Source organism: Colossoma macropomum, unplaced genomic scaffold (assembly GCF_904425465.1).
Source record: "Colossoma macropomum unplaced genomic scaffold, Colossoma_macropomum, whole genome shotgun sequence".
In the NCBI taxonomy this organism is placed as follows: domain Eukaryota; kingdom Metazoa; phylum Chordata; class Actinopteri; order Characiformes; family Serrasalmidae; genus Colossoma; species Colossoma macropomum.
The window spans coordinates 6,641,401-6,653,913 of record NW_023494793.1 but is presented as its reverse complement, the minus strand read 5'-3'; the positions used below and the strand labels follow the sequence as shown (position 1 = coordinate 6,653,913).

The window sequence follows — 12,513 nt, the reverse complement described above, 5'->3', positions numbered from 1 at the left end:
GGTAAAATTACAATGCTAACTGCCAATAATCAAATTAGCAAATTATGAATTAGCGAAAGTGCTAGCACTGCTAGTACTGGATAAATGCTATCAACACCTCACTTTAAAAGTAGTTGAGGGTAATGTTACCTAAATTATGGTAACTGGTACCCACTAGGTTTAAGTCTTTGTCAGACATGTTAGCATTTCTTGTTAAGTATTCATATGAAGGGATATTCAAATGGTGTCCTTTAACGTAAGGTTTTCATCCTGTCCTTGCCTGACACCGCAGACGAATATATTTAGAGAGTTTGAGTGTAAATGGGTATAGAGAGAAGTTTTAGGGTCAGCCCTCTGAGTGTGTGGTATTTTTAGCTGGAACCACACAGCCGATGGGGGGTGGTCACAGGCCTGGCGATTGTGCAAGCAGATGAGACACTGGCCCTGTATCGGGTACCAGAAAGAGTGCTAAATATAGACAGTGTCAACGCATTAGAAGACACACACACATACATACACATTGGCTGACCGAAAGAGCACGCTTAGACAGAAGGAGACTCCATTGCCAGTGTGCCACCTGCTAGCTAGTCCGTAGCATTGGAGCTCTAGCCCGATTTTCGTCTGTGTGAAGAGGGGTGAGTCACTCCGGGCCCTGACAGCGGCAGGATGCATGAGTATGTGTGCATTTGTAAGATTTGATATAGGAATTTGATTCCTTACCAGCAATTCTAATTAGTACGTACTGTGCGGGAGAGCGGGCACAATCTGTCACTTTTTTTCCGCTAAGCAATTTTAGAATATTTGATTTGATTTATATACACAACCTGTTTCCAGCACCTATCATTAATGAACAGTTCCACCAAAAGTGCCTATAGGGGGTTTCATTGTAACAGACTGAGGGGCTAGATGTAGCAATCGCTAAAGGCTTGGTCTCTACACAGATGAGCGAATATCATGATACATTCTAAGTCTGTTTTATTTACATAACATGTATAGAATGTTTCTGATTAATCTGTGAATAAAACATTTGAAAAAAGTAACTGTATTGAAATACTTTTAGAGTCTTAGTTGTGACACTGTGTTAAAACTAACCCTGTCGTGTGGTGGCTGTACTTTAGCCTGCCTGACTCACACTGTGACTTGTTTATACACCTCTAAAGACGACTAAATTACAGCCTCCAACAGGTGTCGTAATTTGCATTTGTGAGTTCGGATGGTGCCTTCGGTGTACGGTGGTCTTTTGAGGGAGACTGACTGAGGGAGGGAGGTGAACTCTGAGAACTTGGGCTGGAGTTCTGGGTGGCTTCTGCTTGGAGCTAGAATGTCAGACCCCCCCTCCCCCCTTTTTGGACGGCAGTAGGACTGACAGATAGAAGTGAGGAATAAGGAGAAGATGGTGTGGCGGTGAGGATTGCAAACTTTGTTGTGCATAAACAGAAGGTAGAGATGGGAACTTATAGGGTGTTAGATTGGAAGGAGGAGGGGTTTCAGGCATGGTCCCCCCAGGTTATTCCATTCCTCCGTTTCATTTTCTAGCATTAAGCTTTTAGGCCCCATGTGTCAAACACAAGGCCCACAAAAGTGTTTTATTTTCTACTAATATTAGCCCGTTTCACAATGCGCTGCACTACAGTCCCAATATGCACTGCAACATAATGTGCTCTCTGACTCTCCTACCCCAACAGCAGTCTATGGCACATTGGTTACACCTAAATTCTACGCAATTCCACACCAGTCATATCACCAAATGCACTAACTGCATTTCAGCTGCAGTTCAACCAGTATAAACACCTCACGTCAGCTCAACAGCTCAGAAACTGAGCCCAAAGTTTTAATGAACTTACAGCAAAGAAATGGTGCCAGTCAGATAGGTAGGTTTAAAAGACTAAGTAATACTTAAAAGACTGTAATATTATATACTATATTTCAAGGTGTACTACAAGTGCCAAGTGTTCAGATTGTTAACAAACTATCTGTTGAAACTCAGTTGATTCTAAACATTGGTGGGGTTAGGGTTAGGGCTAGGATCAGGGTAAGGGGGTTGGGTTTAGATTTTGGGTTGAAGATAAGGTTAGGATTAGAGCCAGGTTTCGAGTTAAAGAAAATTATTATTATTTAGCAGGTATTTATTGAATGTAACTTAAAGGTAAATTAACCATCTACAAAGCATCTAAAGTGGACTATCCATATAAAGTCCTGTCAAACATTTTTTTTGTTTCCTCTGGCCCACAGATTTGTTGAGATTTTCTAAAATGGCCCTTTTACTCATTGAGTTTGACACCCCTGGTCTAGCCTAATGTAAGTATGAATTCTTATTCACAAAGCTCAGTAAGTAAAAAACAATCATGGCAAAAAAAAAAACTTTTATGTTACAAAAACCAAGGTGTCCGATAACTTTCCAAATTCACAGAAGATGCTGCTATAAGAATATGAGATGATGGCTAATAGCATGTTCTACTTGAACCTATTTAACTACATAAAAAGTTACATTTTACCCTGCATTAGTTGGTGCCACGGACAACTTTTGATTTAAATGGAAAAAATGTTGACATTGTATAAATGAGTCAAAGTACTAATGATTCCTACTTTTAGGAGACTGCAGGAGGCTGATGGACAGAGGGACTTAAGGACCTAACCAGGGGATATTTGAGTAGAGCACCATGCAGGAAAGCTCCTAACCACTGAAGGCATTCATAATTAGCAGCATGAATGCCTGCTGAAGAGCAAACTGACCATTTCATAGTCCCTACTGGAGAAAGACCCTGATTGGACCCAAGTGATGGACAAATCAGAGCAGTCTGTGGCTGGCCAAGGCCTGATCAGCCCTGATCCGCTGGTGCGGGAGGCCTACCTGATGGCTTTTGACTACATAAACTATGTGACGGCCAAGCCGGGGGTTCCGCTCGCCCCGGCACCGTCCACGCCCTCAGCGGCCCTGCGCCATGCAGGGGACGAGCTCCTCCAGCGCTTTCCCATCTTCTTCCGCCGCTGGCCACGTGTCTTCCAGGACGTGACGGAGGAGTCGGCCTGCTCGACTCTGGTCTCCATCCTAGATGAGCACTTTGCACCCACGAGGCGCCGGGACCTGGCATGGAGTGCCGTGCTCTCCATCTTTGTGCTGGCCGGCCAGATGGCCCTGCACTGCCAGCAGAGGGGAATGACCAACGTCTTGCCCAAGCTTCAGGACTGTGTGGGCAGCTATGTGGAGAGGGTCATCTGCCCTGAGATCAGGGACAAAGGAGGATGGGTGAGTAGAAACAAAGCAAGACAGACAAAGCAGTCTCCTTTTTGAGGAACCGGTTATTAGAATTTTGTTCAGATCATAATCAAGATCAGTTTGTCTGATCATTTTGCTTATGTGGAGCAGTTCTACCAGGGGAAACTGCCCTTCCATGCTCTAGCAAGCTGCTTTAGGCCTTGACTCTTTATATATATCCCTTACTCTAAAAACAACTGGGGTATCTTCATTTTTCTTTACACTCTAGCAAAGTGTATTTTAGACACTATCTGCTGTTGTTAGTAGCAACATTTTGCTGCTGTCGGAACAAAACCTTGTATCTGCATTTTTGTCGTTTTTCAGTTTTTGACACACTTTGAAAATGCCTGCTGCCCTTTACATTGTGTGAATTTCAACATGAATGGACCAAAAGAAACGGCCCAAAATGACTTGTCTGGTTCCATTGACTTAAAAATAAAGTAGGTTTTTTCCTTCTCATGTAAAGTTACCATTTTAGAGATACAGGGTTTTGTCCCGACAACAGCGATATGTTGGTAGTGACGGATCATCTGCAGTAGAAAATCTTCCAACTGTCCATCCAGAGTCTCTAACTGTGCTTTTCTGTGTACGTGTGTAGTCTGGATTTGTGTCTCGCTTTGGGGAGAAACAGACTTTGGAAGGCCAAGTGAAGAAGGTGTGCTGCTGGAGTCTGCTCATGCTGACTGTGGGGATCCTTTTCTACTTTCTCTGGAAAAGAAGAATAACTTGAAGGACAGTGCCATCTTGTGGAGAACACTGGCCATAAAAATTTGGAGTTGTCACGACTGCTTTAACCATAATGTCTGAACTCTGTAAAGGTTTGGCTGCTACTGTTGACGTTTCCCCCACAAAGTATTTAGTCATAGGGCTGTGTATTGGCAAGAACCTGGCGATACAATTCATATCATGATACAGGGGTTACGATTCGATGCATTGCGATATATTGCAATATTTTAAAATCTAATTTTACGGAAACCGTCATAGCACTGCTATCTAGCGGTCAGGGGTCTAAACACAATACAAAATGAACTATTGTTCGCCACGAATCATTGAGTGTAAACTTTTACCTGAAAATCGATAGTGTTTTTGAGAATTGACACAGTATTACAAAATATAATACTGCCATACTCAAATATGTCAATATTTTCTTACGCACCAATGCAGTTATATCACTATTCAGTGATAGTAAGAAATTTTGCAAGTTAAGTAGAAGTACTGACACTACTGCTGGATGATGTCTTAAGTTTCAGGATTTAAGTGTTCAGGATTTTATGTATTAAATCTTGTTTTTTTTTAAAATGTCTACTAAAATGTCTACTGTGACTAAAATGTCTGTATAGTGGAGGCCGTAGTCCCATCAGAGCATAGGTTCCTTTCAACAGAGAACATGGGTTTGGTTCTTATGTTCATCCAGATAGAGAAAGCAGTTGGACAAACACTCAAAAAAACAGGAAATGGCTTTGTTGTTGGTTTCAACCATCTCTCTCTTGTTGTTACTTAACAAATGCAACTGAGAGGAACTGACTCAGCTGGGTTGTTTCAATGACATACAGACTTGTCAGGTTTACTGGATCAGTTTTTATTTTGTCAATGCAACCTTGTGGAGTAAAATTAGCATCTTTCCCATTGGCTCCTGGCATCACAGATTTGCATATTGGATGTGCCTTTCCCCTCTTTTTACTGCAGTTAGCATGTGTGTAGTACAGTGGACTGAACACTACATCAACTCCGACATTATGTAGATCTAACTTATCTCTATTGAATTGCACATTAAATGCATTTGTGCATAATATATGAATACAAAATCCAGACTTGCAATGGGCTTTACTTACTTTGGAGTTTTCACAACACTAGGTGTTTGTATAGCTCTACAAAGATCCTTTAAGATGTTTCAGTTGTGTTGGAGCGCGTCCATCTTTCAAGTTCTTTCAAGGAGATTTTTTTTCCTGAGTGTACAGTTTACACACCGAACTCATATGTTGACAGCGATGGACAATTTCCATCCCCCAATGAAAAGCCATGAAAAGATTAAAAAAAATTTAATGCTATCTGGTAATTTATCAATATTTCTACTCTGGCCTTTTGGACCCAAAACACCATAAGTTATATGTTTCTAAAAATGCGGTTAAATAACAATATAGCATTGCATAAAGTACAAATGAGAATGCCGGACCACACAGCAACCTAACCGTGTACCTTATAGTGACCAAACGACCCATAAAACAAAGCTGATGAAGGACTAGAGGATGACCAACACAAACTTGGTAGCAGCAGGTGAGCCACTGTCTCGACTCTGACTACTGTCTCTGACATCTACAAGGTGGACCAACCAGGTAGGAATGTCTAATAGAGTGGACAGTGTTTAAATACTCTAGCTGTCTGATCCACTTACACCACCACCATGTCAGCGTCACTGCAGTGCTGAGAATGACCCACCACCCAAATAACAGCTGCTCTGTGGGGATCCTGACCATTGAGGAACAGGGTAAAAGGGGGCTAAACAGAGTAGCCAGAGAAACAGGGATACTAGTCTGTAATTGTGTAACTACAAAGTGCGCCTATATGGTAAGCAGAGCTGATAAAATGGACAATGAGTCCAGGTGGTGTTATTGCCAACCAGCTCAGCTGCTTTCCCAGAGCTTGAAATCACTTTTCCCTTAATAATAAAGGGCTTTAATTGATTAGATACACATATTGGTAGAAAACAGAACCATGTGTGTAGTACTGATTACAATTATTGCAATTGGTAAGTTATCATTTGGGAAAAACCCATTTTGGTCTGTTTTCTAGTGCAGACCAAGCACACAGGGTGCATTAACAATGGTAATAACATTCAGTGTTTGAAAGCAGTTACTCAAAATTTGCACATTCTCAAGGTAACGCTCATTACACACATACTATCCATTGTGATCAGCAGCTGAAGCAATTAACTATCAAGTCATGAAGGTATTTAGGCTGATTCAGTTTACATGATTACACTTAGACAAAGTGCTCATGTGCTATGCTAAAATGCATGTGCTAAACATGCGAAACAGGTTAAACAAGGATCTGATGCCACTTTATGAAGCCCAGGAACTCATTTAGTCTCATGTTTGTGAGCAAGTAAGTACAATGACACAGCAAGTTAGAAAAAGGGGCTTTTATTGTTCTTTCTGTACAGAAAAGGAATGAACAGCAGAGGTGACGAAACACGAGGAAAAACTGAGCTTTGGAAAGGCTTTCAGGCAGGTCATTACAATATTACAGCTTGGCACATACACATATACACAAGCAGACTTAAGCAAGCTCCTCCTCTCCTTCCTCCTCGAACTCTCCCTCCTCCTCGGCCGTGGCATCCTGGTACTGCTGGTACTCGGACACCAGGTCGTTCATGTTGCTCTCGGCCTCTGTGAACTCCATCTCATCCATGCCCTCGCCGGTGTACCAATGCAAGAAAGCCTTGCGCCTGAACATGGCTGTGAACTGCTCGGAGATGCGCTTGAACAGCTCCTGAATGGCGGTGCTGTTGCCGATGAAGGTGGCAGCCATCTTCAGGCCGCGGGGTGGGATGTCGCAGACGGCGGTCTTGACGTTGTTGGGGATCCACTCTACAAAGTAGCTGCTGTTCTTGTTCTGGACGTTGAGCATCTGCTCGTCCACCTCCTTCATGGACATGCGGCCACGGAAGATGGCGGCAACTGTGAGGTAGCGGCCGTGACGTGGGTCGCAGGCAGCCATCATGTTCTTGGCGTCGAACATCTGCTGGGTGAGCTCTGGCACGGTGAGGGAGCGGTACTGCTGGCTCCCCCTGCTGGTGAGAGGGGCAAAGCCAGGCATGAAGAAGTGCAGACGAGGGAAGGGCACCATGTTGACGGCCAACTTGCGCAGGTCAGCGTTCAGCTGCCCAGGGAACCTGAGGCAGGTGGTGACGCCGCTCATGGTGGCAGAGACGAGGTGGTTGAGGTCACCATATGAGGGAGTGGTGAGCTTGAGAGTGCGGAAGCAGATGTCGTACAGAGCCTCGTTGTCGATGCAGTACGTCTCATCTGTGTTCTCCACCAGCTGGTGCACAGACAGGGTGGCGTTGTAGGGCTCTACGACTGTGTCGGACACTTTGGGTGAGGGTACCACACTGAATGTGTTCATGATGCGGTCGGGATACTCTTCACGGATCTTGCTGATGAGGAGGGTACCCATGCCGGACCCAGTGCCTCCACCCAGGGAGTGGGTGAGCTGGAAGCCCTGCAGGCAGTCGCAGCTCTCAGCCTCCTTGCGCACCACATCGAGCACTGAGTCGACCAGCTCTGCTCCCTCTGTGTAGTGGCCCTTGGCCCAGTTGTTTCCAGCACCACTCTGACCTGATCAATGAATCCAAGCAGAACATTTATTCAATGCCCATTTCTTCTGCACATTTCAACTCATAATTGGAAATCTAATACACCATTAGTTAAAACGATACTCTAAGAACACTCACTCACCAAAGACAAAGTTGTCTGGTCTGAAGACCTGTCCGAAAGGTCCAGACCTCACAGAGTCCATAGTACCAGGCTCCAAGTCCACCAACACAGCACGGGGCACGTATTTGCCACCTACAACAAAACAAAGTTATGAGAAGGGAGGCTAACATATAATCACAGACATATGTTTAAAAAAGGCCTGTAAATGTACCTGATGCCTCGTTATAGTAGACATTGATCCTGTCCAGCTGGAGGTCGCTGTCACCATGGTACGTGCCAGTTGGGTCAATGCCGTGTTCATCGCTGATAACCTCCCAGAACTGAAAGAATAAACAAATGAAGTCATGAGTTAATCATTCACTTTGTTTTATTGGTAGGTGACAGTGTGGACTTAGTACAATTACAAATAAGGATGCATGATAACTTCGTTTTATTGCATCAGTAACCATTATGTTCATTGCAGCCATCTGAACAAAATGTCATCTCCATTTTTTGTTTCAGTTTGACAGTACCTGTTGCCCTTAACATTGTGTATACATTTCATGATGAATGGACCAAAAGTGGCCCAAAATTACTAACAAAAAAAACAGAATTTTCCCCTTTCTCCTGTCAAGTTAGGGTTTTATTTATATATATATATATATATATATATATATATATATATATATATATATATATATATATATATACACACACACACACACACACACACACACACATATACATACACATACATACACACACCTATGAATATAAATATATTTATATATTAATGTATGATATAATAATGATCAGCCCAAAATTCCTGTATTTTTGCATTCCTAATTAAATTAAAATACAGTAAAATTACATATTTAATGTATTCTGAAGATGTTCAGAACCCCCAACAATTAACCTCGGCATTGCAGCCCAGACCAGATCAGCATGTTTAAACCTGAAAACGTGACCTTGTAACCAAAAAGCCACTGAAAACGCCCTCAGAAGAACCTCTAACCGGAGAGAGGAGAATATAATTATAATCAGACCGACTTCATTGTAAAGCAGATTGTGGCGCCAAAGTTTATATTTCAAACCCGTCTCGTGTCTAAAATGGCGCGCGCGGCCTGCACGCTGATTGGCTGAAATCCAGCCGCGTAGCGCGTTTGAAAAACTCTGCCTACGTCATTGCGCCCGGTCTCGCGCCACCTAACGCTACATCCGGCGCCCTCGTGTTCTTTCATCCGGGCTACAAGTCAATAAATCTGTATTCTAGGAGGAAAAACAGTCCGAATCTTCGCCCAGGGCTTTAATAACCCCGTCCGGCTCGGACTAAGTGATTAAACGGACGCCTCAGTTTACCGAGGATGAATTTGACCTCCTTTTCTGCAGCGTATTCGAATTTTCCCGTTCCACCTTAAATGATGCAGCAGTTACATTCTGGCGCCTGAGCTGTGGGACCGCTAATGGATATAAATGTGTAAGGCATTTAAGTTGGACCGGGAAAATTCCACCAAGAAGCTGAATAGGAAGCTGAATTTAGCTTCGACTCGGCTGGTATTTTTGGTGACGCTGCACCGCCTCGATTGAGGGAAAGCCCCGCCAACGGCTGAGCATCAGGAAAAAAACTACTGAAATGCAGAAATAAAGCACGAAATGAGCTAAATGGTTAAAATCTTTGGGCCCATTTCCGTGTTGCTTATCTAGGATCGGAGAAAATGAGGAAGCGGACTGCAGGGCGCAGCTGACCCACTTCTCATTCAAACCATCTTGGGCTTTGTCTCTGGGTTTGCTCTGAAAAATGGAGATCCTGAATTGAAATAAAGGACATTAAATACATCTTAATTTACCGAAGTGCATTTATGAGCATGTTGAGGGACAAAAACTGGGTTTTATCAATAGTTTGCCGCATTTCAGATAGATTAACAAAAAAACCCTCCACTCACTTTGGCTCCGATCTGGTTACCGCACTGTCCGGCCTGAAGATGCACGATTTCCCTCATTGTGTCTTTGGAGGTAGTGAAATCTCAAGCGCTGACTGTTCTTCCTTTCTGTAACTGAACTGCGAAATCCAGCTTCCCCCATATTAATAGCTTTCCTTGTCCCCGCCCCTAGAGTCGCTGTATCGCAATCCCATTGGCTGGAATTTTCAAACAGCCGCCTATAGCGCAGCTAGTGTAGGCGTCGACGACGCTGATTGGTGCTCCTCAGCTGCCAATCACACCGGATCCTGACGCGTAGGCTTTTCCCCTCAGTGGGCCCGGCAGGCTCATACTTTGTAACCTCTGAGCAGAAAAGCCTTAAACCACACTGCAAATAAACATATTGTAAAAGTGACGTAAAGTAAAAGCAGTTATCAAACATCAGTTTCAGTAAAAAACGGAAGTTATCAGGTTTCAGAACTTAAACAGAAGAATATTTGGTTTTCTGCTGTTTAGGGTTTTGGGGAAAATACCTAATTGCGATTTTTTTATTTCTAATATCAAGCCTGTTTTTTTTTTTTTTGGCCTAGAAGTTCAGAATATCCACCTTTGCTGGTTTGAGCCCTGAATGTAGTGTGTCAAACTGCCAGTAAGTTGTGGTTGTGATGTCACAACACATGGAGCTTTGGTTGCCTCTGATTGGTCCAACTTAACTACAGGCAGTTCACAAGCTCTCCTTGTGTCCCAATTCAGGGGCTGCATCCTTCAGAGGCTGCATTTGAAGACCGATTGCGTCACAGCGGCGCGGGTAGACTGTCCCATTTCGAAGACTCCTTCATATGCGGCCGAGAAATGTGTCCTCCTTTTCCATGGCAATGAAGGATCCATCGGGTGCATCCTTCACCAGCCAACATATCTCGAGGTACATTGCATGCCGGCGAGGATGCAAGAACATGGCGGCATCAACAGAGAAGTGAACTGTGGCTGAAGAGTACACTTTTATATGTAAGTTAAATATATATAAATATAGGTATTGGGTTTAAACTGAGTCGAATGGCTAACGATCTAAGCAATCTCATCAGTAGCTGGTGGTAAAGCATCTCCAGCTCTTAAAAATGAAAAAATAAACAATTTAAATCAAAGTTTCCGGCTCCATCTTTAAAGAACTTTAAAATAATTTTACACAGAACAGCGGTGCTGTGACGCAAACAGAAAATCTGCCGTAGGGCAGACCGTCTCATTTCGGATCAGCCTTCGTGGATCTAAGCAGCCTTTGAAGGATCCAGCTCCTGTATTGGGACACACTGTCTGTGTTATTAGGTTCAGTTTCCCTACTTAAACGTAAGAGAACGTTTTTGATAATGTTGGCTGTCATTAAAAAATGGCAGCTCTTGCAAATTGAAAATTGCACTCTCTTAAATTTCTATATAAATACTATTCATCGTTCAGCCCTACTGCTGTTCATATTAGTATATCTAGCATTTATTAACACAATAGTTGAAGATGCTCGAGGCTGTTCTTCTCCTTTAGGGATACGTCTGGTCTAAATTAAAATATTCGTAGTAAAGGTTCCCTCCATGTCCTTTCAGTCAGTTGTTTTTCAGCAAAGCGTCACGAATCAATTATGACTGAAACAGCACTATTCGATCTGACACTCTGTTTTTATGTATTTTAATTATCATGTGATTTATGTGCAGTGTAATGACTGGCCATGCTACCACCCACTCTGATGCAATCTCACACTACTGTGTTATTGTTTTCAAACAACTGTGTATCTGCGTAGCTTCGCATTTAGTTTAGGAACATTTTAGTAACAAAAGATTTAATATCACGTTCTCGTCCCTTTAACACAAATACTACCCAGTGCTTATCTTCATAGACTCCATAGGCTTCTCCATAGCATGGCTTAGCTTTCAGACTCACCCTACTGCAGGCCCCTGACCCCGGTTCTAGGTAGGATTAGACCTTTACTGCCTAGACTAGCACATACAGTACAATATGGATATACAAACGCATGTATCACATATGCAACAGCATGTGACCAGTAAGAGGGACAAGGATGTGGATTCTTACTCTGTTTTAGACGCTGTTTACAGCTCAGTGCTTGCAACATTAGTTCATTTCCTTTGTGGGCGTGGCAAGGTTGTCTCTGCATGTTGACACAGCCACTATTTACTGAGCCATTACACAGTCTACAGTAAATGCTGTGCTCTGCTCCATCCCCCACTGCAGCTCTATGACCATTAGGCCTGAATGCAGCATAGCTGGCTAACAATGCTGAGTGCTTCTGCCCAGCATGAAGGCTGAAGTGATGGGAGAAGAGGAATTAAGTAGTTTGTGTGTGGAATAGTGAAAAAGTGTGAGCTCATCTGTGGTAGAGATCACTATGAAGATGCTAATGGAGTGGATTAGCCTGTCATCAGATTACTTGCATCTCCTTTGCTCGATAGTTTTGAGTGTCTCAAACACATTTCCTTGTCTCTTCATCTGGACTGTAAGAGCAGTGTTTTCAGTGTTGTCCCAGTGAAACCAGTGAAATGTGTGTTGTTTAACTAAGAAACTCTGTGTAGTGTAACCATGGAAATGTAACTATGGAAATGGGTGTGGCATAACCATGGAAATGGTTGTAGTGTAACTATGGAAATGTGTGTAGCATAACAATGGAAATGGGTGTAGGAAACCATGGAAATAAGTGTAGCATAACCATGGAAATGGCTGTAGTGTAACTATGGAAATGGTTGTAGTGTAACTATGGAAATGGGTGTAGTGTAACTATGGAAATGTGTGTAGCATAACAATGGAAATGGGTGTAGGAAACCGTGGAAATAAGTGTAGCATAACCATGGAAATGGCTGTAGTGTAACTATGGAAATGGCTGTAGTGTAACTATGGAAATGGGTGTAGTGTAACTATGGAAATGGGTGTGGCTTAACCATGGAAATGG

At 43.0% G+C, this 12,513-nt stretch overlaps 2 protein-coding genes and 1 long non-coding RNA gene across 4 annotated transcripts; 2 read left to right on the top strand and 1 right to left on the bottom strand.

Annotated features, from left to right (window-relative positions):
* Positions 1–507: 507 nt before the first annotated feature.
* On the top strand, positions 508–2,683 carry LOC118813128. 2 transcript variants are annotated; one of them, XR_005007607.1, is made up of 4 exons: positions 508–653; positions 1,165–1,383; positions 2,212–2,277; positions 2,572–2,683. It is a non-coding gene; the product is annotated as an uncharacterized LOC118813128 (long non-coding RNA). The 2 variants fall into 2 exon arrangements; XR_005007606.1 differs by lacking the exon at positions 1,165–1,383.
* A 64-nt stretch (positions 2,684–2,747) lies between these two features.
* bcl2l16 (BCL2 like 16) lies at positions 2,748–4,517 on the top strand. The gene is made up of 2 exons (XM_036578296.1): positions 2,748–3,226; positions 3,834–4,517. The coding sequence occupies exons 1-2, from the start codon at positions 2,759–2,761 to the stop codon at positions 3,963–3,965; spliced, it is 600 nt and encodes a 199-aa protein (XP_036434189.1). The 5' UTR covers positions 2,748–2,758; the 3' UTR covers positions 3,966–4,517.
* Positions 4,518–6,359: 1,842 nt separating this feature from the next.
* On the bottom strand, positions 6,360–9,705 carry tubb2b (tubulin, beta 2b). The gene is made up of 4 exons (XM_036578295.1): positions 9,594–9,705; positions 7,883–7,991; positions 7,693–7,803; positions 6,360–7,572 (listed from the first exon to the last, which is right to left on the bottom strand). Exons 1-4 carry the CDS (start codon positions 9,648–9,650, stop codon positions 6,512–6,514), a joined length of 1,338 nt encoding a protein of 445 aa, XP_036434188.1. The 5' UTR covers positions 9,651–9,705; the 3' UTR covers positions 6,360–6,511.
* Between the last annotated feature and the right edge of the window lie 2,808 nt (positions 9,706–12,513).